The sequence below is a fragment of the Musa acuminata genome, chromosome BXJ3-6, assembly GCF_036884655.1.
Source record: "Musa acuminata AAA Group cultivar baxijiao chromosome BXJ3-6, Cavendish_Baxijiao_AAA, whole genome shotgun sequence".
In the NCBI taxonomy this organism is placed as follows: Eukaryota; Viridiplantae; Streptophyta; class Magnoliopsida; order Zingiberales; family Musaceae; genus Musa; species Musa acuminata.
In genome coordinates, this window is record NC_088354.1 from 37,900,237 (window position 1) to 37,920,618 (window position 20,382).

General features: G+C 42.7%; 4 protein-coding genes across 8 annotated transcripts; 2 read left to right on the forward strand and 2 right to left on the reverse strand.

The window, feature by feature from the left end:
• Positions 1 to 285: 285 nt before the first annotated feature.
• Positions 286 to 6,339, reverse strand: LOC103989553 (putative oxidoreductase TDA3). 5 transcript variants are annotated; one of them, XM_065157403.1, is made up of 6 exons: positions 5,429 to 6,339; positions 4,978 to 5,350; positions 2,253 to 2,378; positions 2,014 to 2,112; positions 1,703 to 1,858; positions 286 to 677 (listed from the first exon to the last, which is right to left on the reverse strand). In XM_065157403.1, the coding sequence occupies exons 1-3, from the start codon at positions 6,318 to 6,320 to the stop codon at positions 2,369 to 2,371; spliced, it is 1,275 nt and encodes a 424-aa protein (XP_065013475.1). In that variant the 5' UTR covers positions 6,321 to 6,339; the 3' UTR covers positions 286 to 677; positions 1,703 to 1,858; positions 2,014 to 2,112; positions 2,253 to 2,368. The 5 variants fall into 5 exon arrangements, with proteins under 5 accessions (XP_065013475.1, XP_065013474.1, XP_065013473.1 ...); XM_065157402.1 differs by having other exon boundaries at positions 2,014 to 2,151; XM_065157401.1 differs by lacking the exon at positions 2,014 to 2,112.
• Positions 6,340 to 7,679: 1,340 nt separating this feature from the next.
• Positions 7,680 to 9,868, reverse strand: LOC135639636 (9-cis-epoxycarotenoid dioxygenase, chloroplastic-like). Its single transcript, XM_065153481.1, has one exon. The coding sequence runs from the start codon at positions 9,605 to 9,607 to the stop codon at positions 7,796 to 7,798; it is 1,812 nt and encodes a 603-aa protein (XP_065009553.1). The 5' UTR covers positions 9,608 to 9,868; the 3' UTR covers positions 7,680 to 7,795.
• A 1,525-nt stretch (positions 9,869 to 11,393) lies between these two features.
• LOC135640884 (cold shock protein 1-like) lies at positions 11,394 to 16,111 on the forward strand. The gene is made up of 3 exons (XM_065155698.1): positions 11,394 to 12,008; positions 12,663 to 12,860; positions 15,664 to 16,111. The coding sequence occupies exons 1-3, from the start codon at positions 11,394 to 11,396 to the stop codon at positions 16,033 to 16,035; spliced, it is 1,185 nt and encodes a 394-aa protein (XP_065011770.1). The 3' UTR covers positions 16,036 to 16,111.
• Positions 16,112 to 17,550: 1,439 nt separating this feature from the next.
• On the forward strand, positions 17,551 to 19,911 carry LOC135641870 (F-box/kelch-repeat protein At1g30090-like). The gene is made up of 2 exons (XM_065157653.1): positions 17,551 to 17,882; positions 18,217 to 19,911. The coding sequence occupies exon 2, from the start codon at positions 18,365 to 18,367 to the stop codon at positions 19,598 to 19,600; it is 1,236 nt and encodes a 411-aa protein (XP_065013725.1). The 5' UTR covers positions 17,551 to 17,882; positions 18,217 to 18,364; the 3' UTR covers positions 19,601 to 19,911.
• The last annotated feature ends 471 nt before the right edge of the window (positions 19,912 to 20,382 follow it).

Sequence of the window (20,382 nt, forward strand, 5' to 3'; positions counted from 1 at the left end):
TCTCAAAGCATGAATCAAAAGAAGGATGGAGAACCTTTGGCACTAACCTTGGTAATTTTCTCTTAATCAAATATCCTTCAAACCGAGATAGATGGAAAGGGAACAATTCAGACGGTTTATAAAGATGATATGGAAGGATTTCTAATAAGGTATGAAAATTTAATTTATTTTTAATTTTTAATTTTTAATGAAAAAATAATGAAGTTATTCTTTATTTGACTATTCAAGGCAGGAAATACAGATTAATTGCTGAAATAAAATTCCTTATAGCAGAATCCATATTAGGAAGCAAATAATGTTATTTCAGTTAGGAAACAAAAAAATAAGATGATTACATTTTTAGTTTTAGAAGGATATACAGTACAATTCAATGTCTCAAGGGAATGCATAAATATTTTTTCCTCAAAAAATAATTATTTTCAAACTTCACTTCCATCTCAACTATGATTCTACTCCCTACTTGAGCTGATTAGAGAGGCCACATGGTCTAAAGTAATTTTGATCTCAAACCCCAGTTGGAGATTTTAAGAAAGTTGACCACCATATGCTTTGACCAACCAAGTCTTCAAGTGTGGGTCATTGTAGTTGGCATCACTCAAAGCTTTGTCTCCTTGTCCATGAACCTTGTGCTCAAGTATTATCTAAAGATATATTGAGGAAATTATAGTTTCACCAACCTGAAAGAAGAGTAACCCAATACATTAATTATCAAAATGGATCAAGTGGTAGTCAACTGCTCAAATGATTGTTTCAACAATGATGATTTGTACTACCCAAATGATTGTTTCATCAATTAAAATGAAGCAATTTCACGTTAAAACAACTCACATACAATGAATGCATAATGATGAAAGCGAATAGTAGCACTTGTATCATTTGATTGTCATTAATAGATTGATTCATAGACTAAATAAACTCTCAAATGCCAGAAGAGCTTAATAATTGCTAATATGCTATTCCTTCACTTTGATGTCAATCAATGGTTGGTTAGTTTCAATGAATGTGATATTTGAGTAGTGCATGCCTTCCCTCAAAATTATGTAGATGGAGAGAGCAAAAAATATAGTTGGATAGAGAGAGAGAGAAAGAGAGATCAGAAATGTATAATATAGGGAGATAGAAGCTTAGAAATGGACTATCATGTATTAACAAAGCTACATTTTTCTTGAGATCATCATAAGAGTCTTCACATGAGTTCGCAGGATTTTGAGCCTGTCCTATGTGAGTTCCCTTCAAATTTATGTAGATCATGATTGGCATGGAGAGAGAGAAAGAGGCTGAGACAGAGAGAGAGAGAGAGAGAGTCAAGCGTTTTCCTCTCCTCTTAGTGGGGAAATTGTCATGTGTTTGAGGAGGTTTGTGCATGGTGGAACATTGAACATGCCCTGTATCACCAAAGAGAGAAAATCTAGCTAGAATCTACTCACATGTGTATGGATTATGGAGATTTATATATATATATATATATATATATATACAAACACATGTACATATATATATATATATATATATATATATATATATATATATAGAGAGAGAGAGAGAGAGAGACAGAGTTAAGCCTTATCCTCTGTTCTTGGAAAGAGATTGTTGTGTCCAAGGAAGAAACATGTGCATGGTGGGGACATTGAACATGCCCTGCATCAGCAAAGAGAGAAAATCTAGCTAGAATCCATTCACATGAAGAAGACATAGTTAGTACCAGGCTCAAGCTGCCGACTTCCACGTTATGTGCATGTGGTCAGGCTTAAGAAACAGGAAAGCATTGGTTAATAGCAGAACATGATTCTGGGACCCCGAGCTGCTACTTGAGCCATTGACTTCAATCTCTTGATTAGAGGACGAGCACATGCTGATCCTGTGAACAACAACAACTCTTTCAAATTCAAAGGACCCTTTGAGATCAAGCAACTTCAAATGCAGCAAAAAAAAAAAAAAAAAAAGGAACCCAGCAAATTTCTCATGTGTGCCAATTTTATGAGCTATCTTGCTCGCGACAAGTCAACCCTAAACCTTTATAATTGTGATTCTCAGAAGCTTAATGGAAGCATTGCAGGTTCTCTGACTCATTAAATTTTCCTTTTTGTTCTCTGTCCAGTTTCCAATTCATCACTGTGTAGACAATGAATCTAGACATCAGACTAGTTGTTGCTGCTTGATACATGCACAAAATTGATCATGTTATGGCCAATTAAAAATACACCAGTTGGGCATGAATAAGATGTATGATAGACGAGTAGAAGATGCCAAACCTTTGAATGAGGAAGACTGTGGTATCCCAATTAATTCCATTCCAGAAGTTTGAGAGGCCTTGTGATGACATGTATATAGGCTTCAACGTTTTGGGCCACATGATTAAAGGCTCAGTCTACCGTGACCTGCAGCATGACAAGCTTGTTAACAAGGTCTTATGCCCGACTGCTGTTGAAGTGCTCTTCTCCTGTTTACAGCCATTCGACAACTTGCATATATGATCAGTGTATTTGAGCTATGTTCATAATCCAGCTGGTTGCCGCTAGCAGCAAACTAGCTGAAGACATACCCTGAGAACATAAAAATGGTGTATCTGATACTTTAGCAGTCTATTCAGAGATGGATGCATTAGTAAAAACTAGAAGTAGCTCATGACATTTATACCCTCATGTCTTTCCTTGGTTGAGACTCCCATCACTAACATATGGACAAGAACAATGAAAAGCAGATGCATCTTTTACTGTGTAGTAGATGATCAAGTATATGCCATAAACCCTGGTCTATCTGTACCAAGAAGAGATATATAGGAAATCCATGCACATATTTCCTCTATTTTATTGCCACAAACTGTAATGTAACTTCTGTAAGCATCTCAAAACCAGATGGCAGAGTCAAATTAGCAATTTTTTCATAGAAGTACAATCTCCATGTTTTGAAGCCAGTTTTGCCTTTACAAGATCATACTTTTGATAGGTGATGATCAATCATAACTGCAGTGTCTAATTTATAATTCTCAGCAAACACAATAAAAGGCTTTCACATGAATCACTGATAAGCTAGTTATTTAATTAAATTGATTTATAAAATTGCCTCAAATTTTAAAATAAGCTAGCTATTCAATTCAGTCTTGCAAATGCTGAATTCACTGCTAGGCCTTCTACAGTTGACATGTCTAGGGCTGACCCAAAAGCTACAGGCCATCATCATGTGATGCTGACTGAATATCTACTTATTTATCACTCTTTCAGATCATTAAATCAAGTAATATTTTTCCACAGAGATATCCAGAACAAGTCCAGACAGGATTATTGAAGCTAATTTCCTGGTAGTGTTATTGATGCTACGCATTGAGAAGCTTTGAAGCCCTCATCTTCTAATGATCCATATATGTGAGTCCACCCAGTAAGTTTCTGCAACCTCAACGACCGGTAGTGCAAAGCATAACCTTCCATCTTCATAATGTTGGGGAATCTAATTAGGATGTTCCTCTTGCCATCGACAGCTCTGTTGCTGTGGTTCATTCCACAATGTTGCTGACATGTCATTTAAGAGAGTAAAAACCTGTTGGACTTCATGACTAAATATCTCCCATGATGTTCTGCTATATAATCAGAAACTTACTTTCAACACTACTCTAGCAAGTTCATTAGCTTATAATTTTCTGATTTTTCTCTAGAGCTTAGTAGCTTGACTACATATTACCATCTTAAGTGAAAGTCTCAGTCTTTCACACATTAAATTCAATTGGAAGTTAAAAACCTGAGCCACACTAAATGCTTCCTACTTCAAACTTTCTAGCATAAATGTATGATCGTATTGAAATGCTAACTCTCATAATTGAAGTGGCAGTGGAATCAATCATGCAGGATTGCATGCACTAGTACCAAGTATCCTAGTTGGACAACGATCAAAAAGTTAAATTAGGTTCACAATTTTATGTTTTTCAAGTTGAGATAATGGGTTTGAATGACTGTAACTACAAAATCCTCGGAATTTTACTCGTTACACTTGGAAGTGTTCCTCCTAGTTATGGTACATGACGTAGACCAAATCTATCGCATCCACAAAGTCCCATTCACTTTCTGCCATAGATGCCCCAGTTTAAGAAAACTGGGAGTTTCAATGGCCTTCAAAAGAGGCAATTGACCAGTATTAAAAAAAACAGGGGCGCTGCATCTGAACCAAGTCTAGAGGCTAGTAGCTAATTTCATTCTGAAAATAGTGTGTTTGATGCAAATTTTAGCAGTACATTTGAAGAATAATAACCACTGAAGATTAATTGATTCAAAGCATCACCAGCAAAAGGATGGAATGTTCATCGCTAAGTTGGTTGACATTATACCAGCATTTCGACACTGGCAAGTATTATGAGATTAGCGCTGAGACCGGCAAATGGAGGTTTTGAAGCAGTGAACAAAAAGAGCATATCATGAGTAAACAATAAATAAGGAAACACTGTGCTTGAGTTTGAACAGTTGACGACAAGGTTTTCTAAGCAATGAAATATGAGGTCATTTATAGCAGATAATACTCAAACACTAAATCTTTGGGAGTTTATAAGCAATATGCTGGATTCAAGGTTTTGAAAACAAAAAAGAAACTCGATAACAGGATCCAAGGAAGACTTAGTATTGCTCAAATTTGCAGTAGCAGGATAGTTTTCTACTTAATACTTTTCAATTTGACTCACTGTTGATTCACTCAGTCACTACTTGTTACGGCTCTTGTCGCAGATTATCTCGATAGTAAACAAAATCACACATTGATAAAGGCAGGAAAAGCAGCATATAAAAGTCCACAAGTTCACTTTATTAACTTGAGTTTGGAGTACATGCAAGCTAACACGAATGTAAAAGGGCAGTCACTATTGTTGCCATTGGATTTCAAATCCTTATCACTATAATGACAAAGATTTGCAACCGCCGCTACTTATTATTTTTCACTAAACAGTGGCAAATTGAGCAAATTCGCACTGATTTCTAGTTAGGGAATTAGACTCCTTGCCTGGTGCGCCTGCGGAGAAACCTGGAGGGACTGAAAGGTTTGAGATCAGCAGTGGTGGAGTGACCTTCTAAGATGAGTTCGGCAAGCGAGGCTCCGGTGGCAGGGCCATTCAGAATCCCCCAGCAGCTGTGCCCAGTCGCAATGTAGCATCCCTTGACCTCGGGAATCTCCCCAATTACAGGCAACCCGTCATCCGTGCAAGGCAAGCAGCAAGCTTGCTCTGCCACCACGTCCACCTCCCCCTCTTTCAGATGACACGACACAGTGCCCGCTATCTTATGCAGCATCGCGATCGATTCCCTCTCTCCCACGATCTCTTCGGGATCGTCGGGCACCTCGTCTTCCTTGGACATACCGCAGATGTACACTTCTCCTGCACCATCAAGCGAGAGCTTTGATTTATCGAGAACTACCAGAAGAAACCAACAGCATGCATTTCTTTGTTTGTTACCTGTGGGTCTTGGATAGACTTCGGGGTCCAAGGTCTTGGCCCCAGGCGCTGGTTGGTAGGTGAGGAAGAGGGCGTGAGGGGTAATGGCGGCGGGGGATTTCGGCCGGAGGACGATGCTATGAGCCTTGAGGCTAGAGACGTTGAAGAGGGAGGAGACGATGGGCGATCGATTCGACCACGGGCCGAGGGCTAAAACCACAGCGTCCGCCTGAATGAAAGGGCCGCCGCCGCCCTTGAGAGCCACACCAACTGCCCGGCCGTCCTCCACCTCTACCCGGTCCAACTCGCCGATCACCACCTCCACCCCGTGCTCCGCGGCGGCGGCGGAGAGGAGTGTCCGGGTGAAGAGCTGTGGATGGACTTGGGCAGTGGTATCAGTGGTCCCGATCGTCCGCGGCGGCCGGGCCGCGGGGCCATCGACCCATGGAGGAAGGGAAGGCGAGGCTGGAGCGGCCGCCGCGGAGGATGCGTCGGGTAGGAGGGAGAGGGAGAGGGTGTCGAGTGGTCGATAGCCGTAGTTGGTGGGACCGTCGAGGGCCGCGGCGAGGGAGCGGTGGAGGTGGAAGCTAGCGCGGGCGAGGCCACCGAGGGGGCTGCCATCGCACCAGTCGAGGGCGAGGAATCCACCGGCCTTTCCGGAGGCGGCGCAGGCGACGGCGGACTTCTCCACCACTGTGACGCGGGCGGTGCCCTTCGTCGCGAGGAAGTAGGCGGTGTACGCGCCGATGACGCCGCCCCCGCAGACCACCACCCGCTTCCCCTCCGGGGACTCAACCCCGCTGCCTCCGGCGATGGCGGCGGAAGGCGCCGAGGATACGGAGGCCATGGCGAGGATGGACGGTCGAGATCGGTGAAGAACCGAAAGCCAGGCAGTGGATAACACTAGAAGCATCTCTTGCCTACCTTAGGAATGAATTCGCATTTATTATTATTATTATTTTATTCTCTTTTCAGTTTATTACATCCACAATGAAGCGAGAAAATATATTTTCTGAAAGATAACGTCACGTCAACCAACTGCTAAAAAGAATCTGTTTATTGTTCAGGTCGCAAAATTATATATATATGTATATATATATATAATGACAGAAAAATCTCACGTCAAATGCTAATGATGATGATGCCGTGATGCGAACACGTGGATTGCCACATCACTTTTAACAAGTTTCAGGGGTGACTCGGTGGTCATGTGCTATCTTCGTGTGCGCTGTGTCGGCCTGTCGACTGTCGTGGGTTGAATCGGGAACTGAGCAATGCTCGTCTTGGTATGGAAATGATTCTTCAAACGACTTAAGTGACGATTTAACAAACGACTTAAGTGACGATTTAACAGCATAAATTGATACGAAAAGCAACCTAATATATATAAAGTTGATGTATCCAAAAAATAATAATAATATATTTCCACGAGTGTTAGGGTAAACAACATGGAGCCGTGGCCTCGGGGCCGACGCGGCTCGGTCCGGGTCCGGATGACGGGAGATCTTCCCGCGACGGGTTTCGAGTCCGCCGAGGTGGTTGCACGCGGTGTCCGATCGGGATGGGGTCGTCTTTTCCTCCAGGCAGGAACTCCTCGCCCGCGCGTCCAGCGGAGACCTTCGGCTTCACTCCTGCACAAAGGTCGGGTCGAGAAGCTCGACCCGACCCCTCCGACGATCGAGTCAGAAGATAGTGGAGAGGATTTCGGAAAAAGAAGAGTCTTTTCTCATCCGCTAGGGCTTCCTTTTCGGAAGCCAGGGCCTTTATAGGGAAGCTTATTGTTGTTTGATGTGCCGGCCTGTAGGGGGCAGGTTGGTAGCGTCTGACATGGGCGTTGGCGTGGTGTAAAGAACCAAGCCTGAGTAGGCGTTAATGCACCTCAGGCGGTGTTCTGATCCGTTTGATCGAGTGCCGTCGCGCCAATCGAGGCGTGAGGCGTCGGCTGACGTCAGCCGAGTCTTGTCATAATTACTATCCTCATAAACGAGGAAGGTGAATTATATAACTCAATCTAACCTATTATCGAGTACAGAAATCAATATAATCAAAGTGAGATGTTCCGAAGTAATCACTATTTATCATCACATAAAGTAGGATTCATTCTAAAAACTCCATCATCATCAAAAGTTAAGCCGATCGATCAAGTTGGAGCACAAAGGATTTGATATCTTGCAATCGATTTGTATTTCTTGGCAACTGATTACATGTAGTTACTAATAAGAAAATATATACTCAATATTCAAGAAATTTTATACATAAAACATCGTGAAGTCTTGCATTAACTTATCCCAACAATTAATAAATTGGAATATTGAAATTAAAATGCGGGGGTTTTCAATCAAGCAAGAAGAAGAATGTGTCAGCTGAAGCAACGAATCAATTGCGCTCCTAAGCCTGCGATTGCAAGTCCTTGGAGGCCACGAAGGTGCCGTGGAAGCCGTAGGGAACCCGGGACGGCAACCTCACCGCTGCCTCGAGCCTCATGTCGCCGGCATTCACGATCAGTAGCTCCGACTCCGACGTTCGCTCGTCGTGCATGAAGGTGAGGACGTAACCATCGTCCTCCCTCGACAGCGCTCCCGCGTTTCTTGGCACGAAGCACGGCTCGCCGCCGTACCTGCTCTCGCCGAAGAGGAACTTGCTTGCTTCTCCCGTGGAGAGGTCGACCTTGGCGAACCCCGACACCTTGGGCCATGGCTCGGCGATGGCCAGGTAGGCGTAGCGGGTCTTCCTCCCCAGCTTGTTCCTGTTCACCATACCGGCTTCGAGGTTAAGTTGCGATGACAGTATGGGGCGCCGTGTGGATTTTCCGGTTGCGAGGTTGAGCCGGATCTCCGTGAGTACGCTTCGAAGGCTTTCTTCGCAGTCGTTGAACACAGAGTCCGGCGGCGTCATGCAAGAGCCGATGACCACCACCTCGTGGGTCGTCGGCTCCTCCCACGCGTTCCATAAGTGGAAGCAGAAGCAATCGGGGACGTCGATCCACCTCATCTCCGATGCGTCGCGGGCGCGCTTGGGCAGAATTCCGAAACGTGCCATCTTCTCGCGGTCGTAGATGACCGGAGAGCCGCCATGAATCATCTCCTGGAGCTTGAACACCACCTGCTGGTCCGGAACCACGACGTGGTTCTCGGTGATGGCGAAGTCATGCATCATGGTCGGCTGCTCGAGGGGGATCTCGACGTCGGGGGACTTCTTGCCGTCCGGAGAGAAGTAGAAGTACTTGAGGTAAGGCTTCCGGACGACGTCGTAGCAGAGAGCGAACAACTCGCCGGTGGATGGATCGAGCTTCGGGTGGGCGATCATGGAGGAGCAGAGCTGGCCGTTGAAGTCATAGCGCTCGACCGTCTCGAGGTCACCGGAGGGAGTGATTCTAACGTGGTAGGGGACGTCATCCTCCGACATGGCGAGGAGGCGATCGTTGAAGTAGACGAGGCCAGCGTTGGCCACCCCGGTGCCATGCGTGGGGTCGACGAGCCCGAAGAGGCCTCGAGCCATGAAGAGGAGGAGACGGGCAACGCCCGAGTGGCCGTGGAGCTCGCCAATGGCCTTGGGGAACACCGGCTTACCGATGGCGCGCTCCTGCCGGAGGCGCTCCGTCTCAGTGTAGCGGCAGGCATACGTGGCGGCGCCATCACGGATTTGGACGGCGTGGATCATGCCATCACCGTCGAAGAAGTGGTGGCCGGCGACAGGCTCGAATAGAGGGTTGGCGCCATTTCGGACGTACACGCCGTCGAGGGAGGCAGGGATCCGGCCATCGACGGGAAGGTTGCGGCAGGGAGGCCGCTCATCCACCGGGCCGAAATTGCCAGCAATCTGAACAGCAGGGTCGGCGGTCCTCGGAAGCGGCCGGCGGCGCTCGAGTACGTTCGATATGAAGACGTCTTCGACGCCGTCCAAGGCTGCGGCAGCCAGCCGCTGGAAGATGTTCCACCTGCTGGGTTTCATGATCCGGTCATCGCCATGGTGTTTCGATCGTTCCAGCCTCGACGGGTAGTCCTCTGTCAGATGCGCTAGTGGCGGATAGAAGGTGGAGGTGGTGGCGAAGCAGAGGAGGGACTCGAAGGAAGCGGAGCAACGGACTGAGCTAGCGGTAAAGGATTGCTTTCTCGTTATCTTAATGCATCTCGACCTACTCGGGCCCAACACTGCAACGGAAGAAGAAGAACTGGCAACATTGCAGACAGCAGAAAGCATAGCTCGGACTTGGTAGCTGAAACTGAAGGATTAGGAATTTAACTGAAGTGGAAGTGCTGCCATTTGGGAGAAGGATGGAAGCAATTTATAGAGCGTGGGTATGAGTGGGGAAATGGGGTCTAATGTGAACGGTGCACATCGGGAGAATTGTGGTGAGGCAGGTGGCCAAGTCACAGGCTTTTCTCTCTGTGTTCAAGTCTTGCCCTTCCGTCGCCTCGCTCTCGGCGATGGCAACCACACCGCTGCTTCTGTGCAGTTCTGCATGCCTTCCCTTCTCTTGTCATCTTCTCCTGTCTGTGGATCAAAGGTTTAAGCAACATAGATATCACAGAATCCGATTTGTTATTACAGAAATGCTTCCTAACAACAGGATCTCGAATCATAAGAGAAGTCAAATGAGATCTTGACCTAATTCATTACCGGGGGAACAATAATTGCAGACATAGTTCTGCAGACAAAAAGCTATGGCGCGTTGACTGAATCATGCTGTTAATGACGCATCAACGTCCCAAAGATGTGCAGCTTTGCAATGTGGATTCCTGTGTGAGATGTGGCTGTCGCGCATTCACTGGCTCCCAAAATTTGTGGTCTTCGTCGATGATTAGCGTTCGAGTGACCGCCCACGTTTTGGCAGTACAATTTCAACACGGTGTTTTGACAAGGAAACGAACCAAGTTTTACGGAGTCAAATCTTAGTCCAAGTCGAGTTCAGTGTCGAAAAATAGTTGGATTCGAGTGGGTCTCGTGAAATTGCATCCATAGCATACCCACAAAAGGTTTTGTTTCGGAATCGATAAATTAATTTAGAGGGTCAAATTCGAATAAGACGAATATTAATAAGTGAAGGACTTACCAAATCACTAGTGTAATAATTTAGGTAAAAGAACAAAAACAAAAAATATTCACAACCCTTTAAAAAATAATAAAATAATTTTATTTACAATCTTAGTATGAGTAATTTTACTCTTTTGACATATTTCACATTAGTAAAATATGCAATATAAACTATTAAGCCTCAAACTGTTAATTTCTCTGATATTATTACTACCAATGCAATCTCACCTAGTTTCATCACTAGCCTCTCTTCTTCTTGAACACACATGATCATTAATTCATTGATTGATCATTTATCTTTATATGTGTTGTATGAAATATTAAAAGACCCGTATTGACGTGGAAGGGTGTTCATAATATAGTGCACCAGGAAAGATTTTGACATATTAACCTCGAGTTTCTTAAGTTGAACCACAATATCTCGCATTTACATTGTATGCTCACGCACACCTTTTATGTTGGTGAATCTAAGGGATAAGAATTTAATCATTAGGGTACTTGCTAGTGCCTTTTTCGAAGTGACAAAATGCTCATCGATAATTTGTAGCATTTTTTTTTTCTTTCCTACACCCCCTTATGTCATTCTGACCGTAAATAATTTTTTTATCATATTACGTTGCTCGTTTGTTAACCCTTCGATGTTATTCGAAATGAAGGATATTTATGATAAATAATTTAAAAATATTAAATAAAATTAAATAAAATTATAGATGATAAAAAAGGGCTGTAAAATAGTAATTTAGAAAAAAAAAAGGTTGTAGGTGCTATAATGGTAAATGACAAAATTTAATGTTCTTTTAGAATATTTTTAGGTGGACCATTTTGTCCCTGCAATGTTGCAACGGGTGATGTCGTCTTTCCGGTGTCTACTACACGCGTGGCCACTTATCAGGGCGACGTTACCCGCGAAGCGTTTCAGGGTGCTGAGGAGGACAATTTTTAGAAGGCGAAAATGATCGCGCGAAATCCGAATGCCCGCGAAAAATTCGATATATTTGTACGGGAGTTCGGGCGTCGAGTTCGAAGCGTCGCCCAGATGATCGAGGTGGTAGAGGACGAAGCTGTCTTCCTCTCGCTGGTGGAAGCGGCAGAGGCCGCGGTGACCCGAGGAAGCGCTAAGCGCCAGAAGGTCTCCTCCTCCTCCTCTGCTTCTGCTTCTGCTATCCCAGCCGCCAGCAACCCCGCCGTCGAGGAGGGTTCCTATATGGCTGCGCTCAGAGGCAGTCACAGCTCCCTCTGGCAGCACCAGCAGTCGAATCTCGGCCGAAAGAAGGACAACAGCAACAGTGGTATCCGAACCGGTAACAGTCCCTCGCCCATGTCGTCTTCGACTGGTGGCGGCGCCTGCTTCAAGTGCGGTGTGGAGGGGCACTGGGCGAGGGACTGCGACGCCCCGCGCGGAAGGGAGTGGGGAGGAGGGTTGGCTTCCGTTGGCGCTTCCTCTGGCGGAGAGGAGGGGGAGGTCCCAGAGAAGGCTTGCCCTTGTGGGTCGGGAAGTTGTCTTGTTCGCATTTCCAATACTGCCAAGAATCCGGGGCGGAAGTTCTATACCTGCCCTCTTAAAGTGGTGAGCGTTTGGTCCTCTCGCGCCAACTTCATTTGTCAGCCATCTGTTCTAACCACTGGTGAAAATACATGTCTTTTACCTGTTTGTTGTTTATCCGCAGAGAAGTTCTCTGGTGAGGAGTTGAAAATGACGTCTCATTTTAACATAATTAATCCAAATATTTTAGGAACATAGAATGTTAATTTCTTCCAAGAATGTCGTTTAGATTCTTTGCCTGATAGGTGAAGATTCAACCGGAGAAGGAAAGTGTTTTGCTACTCCAGAAACATCTCTTTTCTTTTTTTAACAGTAATGCTGAGTCTCGATGGTTTACCGATACTTTGGCTTACGATACTTAGGCGCAGTGGAAACAAGGAACTATCTTTTATGTGGTGCCATATAAGAGAAAGGTTTAAAGTGCATCGGATCAGTGAGTTCTTCATGTCTTGTATTCTTCCCAATTTGTACTTGTGAAGAGGCTGTGGTCTTTTATTGTGCTTTCCCCCACTCTTTCTAGCTAGCTGCTTTTGGTTGATTGGAAATGAGACTATGGAGCTATCTTCTTTCTCTTGATTGGCCTTCTGTCATTTAACAAACTACTTGGTAGCTTAACAACGCTACAGACCTGACATTCCTTTTGAATTTTGGGATTTTGCTGATAACTCTTTTGTCCAGGATAATGGGGGATGCAACTTCTTTGAATGGTGTGATAACCCGATATCGAGCCATCCTTCTCAAAATCCCATGAATCGTCAATCTAGCGTGTCAGTTCCAGATCTTCAATGTCCATGTGGTGCTGGATCTTGCTTGGTGTTGGTTTCAAGAACTGGAAAGAATGGAGGTCGGCAGTATTACCGCTGTCCGCTAGATGAGGTATTCTAAACAAACTTATCTGCAAGCTCTATTTTAAACATATTTTTTCATCCTTTGCTGCAAATCCAAAGAGAATATCTCTCTTTAACTTTTTCTAACATTGCTTTTTCAAAGTCTGAACCATATTATGTTTCTTTTTCTTCAGGTGGACTAATCTTTGTTATTGTCAAGCAGTTGTTTATTTAGAACAATAGAACTATCTCTGAATCTTACTGCTCTTACAAATTTCATTTATTTTTAAGGTAAGGTGAGGGTCGCTAAATATGGTCATTTGTTTTTTGTTCTTCACTTATTAAGAACAAGAAGAAGATAACTAAAATTGATTTGAACATTTTCACCCCACCAACTTATTGATGCAACAAGAACCAATGCTTATGTTTCTTCTCTATGCTCATCCAATGTATGTGAACCTTATATACCAATTATCCACTGATGTTTCTTTTCTATACTTATGTTTCTTCTCTCTTTAACTTTTTCTAACATCACTTTTTCAAACACTGAACCATATTATGTTTCTGTTTCCTCAGGTGGACTAATCTTTGTTATTGTCAAGCAGTTGTTTGTTTAGAACAATAGAACTATCTCTGAATCTTACTGCTCTTACAAATTGTCATTTAGTTTTAAGGTAAGGTGAGGGTCACTAAATATAGTCATTTGTTTTTTGTTCTTCACCTATTAAGAACTAGCATAAGATAACTAAAATTGATTTGAACATTTTCACCCCACCAACTTATTGATGCAACACGAACCAATGCTTATGTTTCTTCTCTATGCTCATCCAATGTATGTGAACCTTATATACCAATTATCCACTTATGTTTCTTTTCTATACTTATGTTTCTTCTCTCTTTAACTTTTTCTAACATCGCTTTTTCAAATTTTGAACCATATTATGTTTCTTTTCTTCAGGTGGACCAATCTTTATTATTGTCAAGCAGTTGTTTATTTAGAACAGTAGAACTATCTCTTAATCTTATTGCTCTTACAAATTGTCCTTTAGTTTTAATATAACACACCGATTAGTCCCATATCTAAAGTGGTTAAGATAAAGATTGATTTATAAAGGATCCGACAAGTGTACTATTATCAACTTCAGCTTAAGCATTTTGATCAGTGGTTTAGGTCAAACGAAGTTGATAGGCTAATTAGCTCATCAGGCTCGAGTCATGACATTTTTGGATTGTTTTGGAAGTCCTAAGATAAAGAGAAACTATAAATTGAGCAAGTGCAATTTTTGGTTCAATGAAGTTATGTTTATTGGTTATGTAATTTTTAGTGTCGATATATTTGTTGACCCCTAGTAGATTGAAGTTGTGATGAATTGAAAGCGATCTTTTAATGTTTTAGAGATCAAAAGCTTTTTGGGTTTGGTTGGATATTATAAAATATTTGTAGAAGATTTTTTAAAAATAACAGTACCTTTAATCATGTTGACACAAAAGAATGTAAATATCATGGGCCGAGTCATGACATTTGGTATTAGAATTGACCAAGTAATTGGGCATGGTGAGGTGGCTCAAGTGGGAAAGGGTTACCTGTAGACGGAGTCAAAAGCCTCGTTACAGCGTGAAGCCACCACCGGGTTACACCTCATATACACCATGCTAGGGTTTGATCTGTGTAATGTTGAGCTTTAATGAGGATGCTAAGCCCTTGAGTAAGAAAAATTATAATACTTCCATTAGTCTCACATCAAAAGTGGACAAGGCTAAGAGTGGCTTATAAGGGTCTAATGAGCGTATTACTATCGACCTCAGTTTAAGTATTTTTGCCAGTGGTTTGAGCCAAATGAAGTTGATAGGCTAACTAGTCTATCAGGCTCAGGTCGTGACATTTAAGGTAAGGTGAGGGTCACTAACTATGTTCATTTGTTTTTTTGTTCTTCACTTATTAAGAACTAGTAGAAGATAACTATAATTGATTTGAACATTCTCAACCCACCAACTTATTGATGCGACAAGAACCAATACTTATGTTTCTTCTCTATACTCATCCAATGTATGTGAACCTTATATACCAATTAGCCACAATGTTTGCAGTATTATAGTGTTGTTTCCGATAAGCTGTTTGGAAACTTTTATCTGTGTATGTTTTGGTCATAGTTCTTGAAATTAACACTAATTTTCCTGTTTAATCAATAAGTGTTCGACATATTTCATCTACTTTATTAGCCCTTATTTGAAATTTGTGCCAATTTCAAACTGAAAAAGCTTTAACATGCAATTCTATGTAGTCAAAGATCTCTTAAAACAAGAGTACTATTGTTGCTTTTCTACGATATATGTTCTAAATTAAAATTTTAAGGATCTTCTTGAACCTTTTAGTTGATCAAGTCAATGAGTTTGATGTTTGCATGAAATTGTGTACTAATGCCTTGAACATAGTTTTGAAAGGAAATTAATGTTTTGTTATTATGAAAATAAGGTTGAAATTTTGTCTTGTAATGATGACAGAATGTGATAAAACACAACTTGGAGGAAAACTTCCTTTAATTTCGTTACTTGTCTATTGTTAGGTCAAACAAGTAAAACATAGGTGCTGAAAAATGTGCTATTAAAAGTATGTATACTTTGGAGGCTCCACCTTCCTACTTTCTGATTACTTTTTTCGAATAGGTCCATGCAAATAAGATAACTGTGTTATTCTAACAAAATGTGTTATTCCAAAGTGCTTAGTGCTCCATTAGGGATTTGACCTTTAATGATCATTGTCTCATTGAATACTGTTTAAATCTTCATTTTCTCATTGCATGATGTGTTTTCATTTGACGTTTTCTGTCTGCACCCTTTGCCTTATATTTTAGGGGAGTAGAAGTTGTGGCTTTTTCAAATGGTGCAATGACCAGGGTGCTTCCACCATTGAACATGCATTTGCTTCTAAGAATCATGGCGCACATGAAAACGCAGGCAGCAAGCTGTCTTCATCTTGTTTTAAATGTGGGCAAGAAGGGCATTGGTCCAGGGATTGTCAGAACCAATTATTGAGTAGCTCTGTGGACATGGGAGGAAAGCATCTTGGTTCCACAGCCTCTAATACATGTTTCAAGTGTGGTAAGTCCGGTCACTGGGCTCGAGAATGCCCTGCTGATAATGATCTAGGTGTCTTTTCTGTCACCCCCAAAGGGACAAAAGCTTGTAAGACGTACAGTGCTTATAACTCTAAACGGTATGGATAATGAAGTCAGTTGTTAGTTGTTATTGTAAAGCACACTCATGATGCGAAGATGCCAGTTACCTAGCCTTTTACATTTAGATCCTTATGCCGTATGGTCTCTTTATTTCTCTAGTTTTCAAGTCATTGAGACCTACTGGTTCTATTTCTATTCGTGAATCTGCTTAAGCTGCCATGACCAGTTCCAGATGTTCTTGTAAATGAACAAATTTGTAGTGTTTCATTTGTGCCATTTGTACTTTTGAAACATATTGATATAGTTTCTCTTGAACAACATCAGTCTGGAGCAGAAAAAATAAGTCATTAGCTTTTCATACATCGAGCATGGCAGCTGTTGGTTATAGTTCTGAACCTCCTGATGTTGCATAGAACTTCTACATCTTGAGGTAAAGGCTGGTGGTGCAACTCTTGGAAACTTTATCCTCCTTGCTTGTATTGTTACTAAAAACTTTGAATTTAGTTAGCATGATTGACTGAAGAAAAAATTATGATGGCTATGCCATTTTCGGTTGTCTCAATAGATTTTAAACCTCTACCCCTCCACTTGTTGGTGTTAGTTTCATGTCATTGAATTCTTGGGTAGATTCAATTCATTATTTGGTGAGAGTTCCTTGCATGGTTACTTAATGAAACAGCTTAAATCTTTCAGCTTTTAACTTGCATGGGTCCTTCATTAAAGTGATGTCTCTGAGTTCATTTGATTTATATGGAGTCTGATATGGACATTCTACCTGTTGGTCTTGTTTGGTGTAGGCAGTCTTACTTTAAGCAGCCTCCCATCTGTTCCTCCTGCTGACTAGGATTCTTGAGATGAAGTTAATATAAAGCACAGAGATGTCCTTCTGTGGGCAAAAACATTCTCCCTCCTCCTACTCTCTCTCTTATTATTATTATTATTATTTTGGAATATGAGCAGTGAGCATGTGAGGGGTCTAATGGTCATATTGTCCTTTGCAGATTCCACTGGCCTTCATCCCATGTGTTGCCTGACCCCAAGGAGTCTCTTTTTCTCCAAACAAAGGCACAATGTGACACTGCAACTTATCATGGTGATTAATGTATCATGAGTCCCCTGCACATCTCATAAATAATGGGTGTTTTGTCCTTTGAATTTTAATGCACTTTGTCTTTGGCCAACTCTTTGGTAGGAAAAGTTCACCATTATTGTTTATTAAATTGGCAGCTTTTCTAAGTTTCAGATCTCATATTAATGGAATTGTCAAGCATAAAAATCACTTTTTTCTTTATTGTTTCTCACAAATTATTAAATTTTGAAAAATAAAAAATAAAACAGTTGTCAAAGATTATAGTCTAAGAATTTCTTTTTTTTTCTTTAAAAGTTGACAAGATTTTTTATCTCACCATCTTCCTATCAAGAATTTTAGTACTTTCATTATAATCCGAAAAACAAATCATTAGATCAAATAATCTAAATAAAAATGGATATTTATCTCAAATTAGATCGACGCCAACCGAACTGGATGGAACCAAGTCAAATTAATTGCATCCCTACCCACCCTACCCACCCACTCCGCTGCACAAAAACTCAGAAGGTCAAAAGCAAGGCTGGGATGGGGTGGTGGCGCTGAAGTGAGGCCATCTGTATGAATTCTTTCCGATGGTATCTCATGCCCCCCACTGTCCCAAGCTGGTTGACGATGGACCACATCCTAATCGGATCAAACAGAAGAAATAGATTCCCCGAACCCCTCCTCCCCACCCTCCCTTTTTCCTCCTCTTCTTTCCTCGGGGTTTGGTGACTCCAGTGGCTGACAAACCCTCCTTTCAGACAAAGGGAGCAAAGGATGTCCTGCTAGTCTTCCACAAGTCCCAAGCTTTGTGATCTTCCAGGTAAGAATTGATCCTTAATCATGTGTATGGGCTTTTTTTCATTTGAGTTTTGGCTTCAAAATTTGTACCTTTCTTGGTGGATGAGCTTTTGGATGGAGACTGTTTCTTTTGTAGGATGGTTCTTGTTCTATGGTCATCTCCTCCCTGTGATTTAGTTTTAGGTGTGGGGTATTTTATGGATGTTATCTTGCAGAAAGAAATATTGTGCATGCATAAGAATTTAGGGTGGTGAAATTTTTTTCTTTTCTTTTGCCTACTGGTTTGTTCACCTTAAATTGGTTACTGGCTCATGAAGAGACAGAAAGGAAAAGATTAATTGGACTTTCTGAAACAGGTTTGGAGAAGCTAGAAATTAGGGTTTTGCAATTGTGAGGAGTAAGGGCTGGTTCTGCACTCAGAATCGTTGGCCTTTCTTGTCCCCAAGAGAACGGTGGAAGAACCGCTTGTGGTTGTTAATCGAAACCCTAATAGTATAGGAGAAGATGCGCCGAGTTCGGGTCTCATCCCATCAAACCCCTGTGCACAAGCTTGGGGATTCCCAGATGAAACTGTCACCCAAGTTCAGATTGGCCATGACCCCATCACCTCCACCCTACCATTCTCCTCCAGCATCGGTGGAACCAGCAGCAGCCATGGAGTCAACCGCCCTCATCCCTGGCCTTCCCGATGACATTGCACTTAACTGCCTCCTCAGGCTGCCCGTTAGCAGCCATGTATCCTGCCGACTTGTCTGCCGGCGGTGGCACCAGCTGCTTGCCAACAAGGAGTGCTTCTTTAGCCAGAGGAAGGCTCTTGGTTTCCATGACCCTTGGCTCTTCACCTTGGCCTTCCACAGGTGCACTGGGAGGATCCAATGGCAGGTCCTGGACCTCACCCACCTGTCTTGGCACACCATTCCGGCCATGCCCTGCAGGGAGCGTGTGTGCCCTCGTGGATTCGGCTGTATTGCAATTCCTCCAGATGGCACGCTCCTTGTCTGTGGTGGGTTGGTCTCTGACATGGACTGCCCTCTCCACCTGGTACTGAAGTATGAGATATACAAAAATCGTTGGACAGTCATGAGTAGAATGCTTGCAGCAAGATCTTTCTTTGCCGGTGGAGTGATCGATGGCCGAGTCTATGTCGCCGGAGGATATAGTACAGACCAGTTTGAGCTTGACTCGGCAGAGGTTCTAGATCCTGTTAAGGGGACTTGGCAGCCCGTGGCAAGCATGGGCATTAACATGGCCGCGTATGATTCTGCTGTACTCAACGGGCGGCTTTATGTGACCGAAGGTTGTGTGTGGCCATTCTTGTCCTCCCCGAGAGGTCAGGTCTATGACCCAGAAGCCAACAATTGGGAGCCCATGGCTGTTGGGATGCGAGAAGGCTGGACAGGTTCAGGTGTCGTCATCTATGGTCATCTGTTTGTGATATCCGAGTACGAGAGGATGAGGTTGAAGGTGCACGATGTGGAGTCCGATTCATGGGACACCGTTGAGGGTTCGTCCATGCCTGAACGAATCCACAAACCTTTCTCTGTCACTTCTGTTGGTTCGAAGATCGTTGTTGTAGGTCGAGGTCTTCATGTTGCTATTGGGCAAGTAGAGAACAAGGGTTACTGCAATTCTGATGGGCAAATGAAGAAGCAGAAATTTTCCATTCAATGGCAAGAAGTTGATGTGCCACCAGAATTCTGTGACTTGACACCCTCCAGTGCTCGGATTTTGTATGCTTGATTGTCCGTGCTATAAGGTAAATGTACTACTTTCTATGTCGAATAAGTCACTGAAGGATTAGAGTCACTGAAGGGCTTCTAAATGCGTTGTAAACTAGTGTTGGAATTGTGTAGTAGATCTGTACAGCAGACCTAGTAATTTGTTTTTCGTTCATACAGCAGCGACCATCGGTGAATATGATGTGCCTCCTTGTAATGGTGATTTGTGGTCGTTGTGAAGGAATGTCTTTGAATGTCAAGTTACTAGTTTGTAGCTTGTTCGTGATTTAGATAAGTTGTCAACCAATCTTGTATACAATCTTTTGTCTGCTATTCTTGATTCTGTGATCTATCATGCTTATCTTAGTGAGCCCACTATTATGAGTTAATTCAATGAGCTGCAGACTTTGGCATTGAAATGTCATTGCCATGATACTATTATTATTATTTTTTACCTCATGACTCTGAGGATCTGACTCTGATACCTGTATTTTAGCCACTTCAAACAGGGAAATTTGGCAACTGGATTTGGAGTCTGTTGTTGATCTTTTGTCATCAGTATCTGACTTGGGAGCCCTCAGTGAGCAACATCTGTTGGTATTTATTGAAAGTAGTCAAGGAAAGGTGGACCTTTTGTGGGCTGAAGGCATCTAAGAATTCACGGATGCATCATCTTCACACATCAATTGTCTGACCTGTGGCTGCCATTCCTTAGCCAGCAGACAGACTTTTGAAAAATTACATATTGAAAACTGTTCTCATGCTGTTCCCTTGATCATATGGTAGCACAAAGGGGCATGTCCT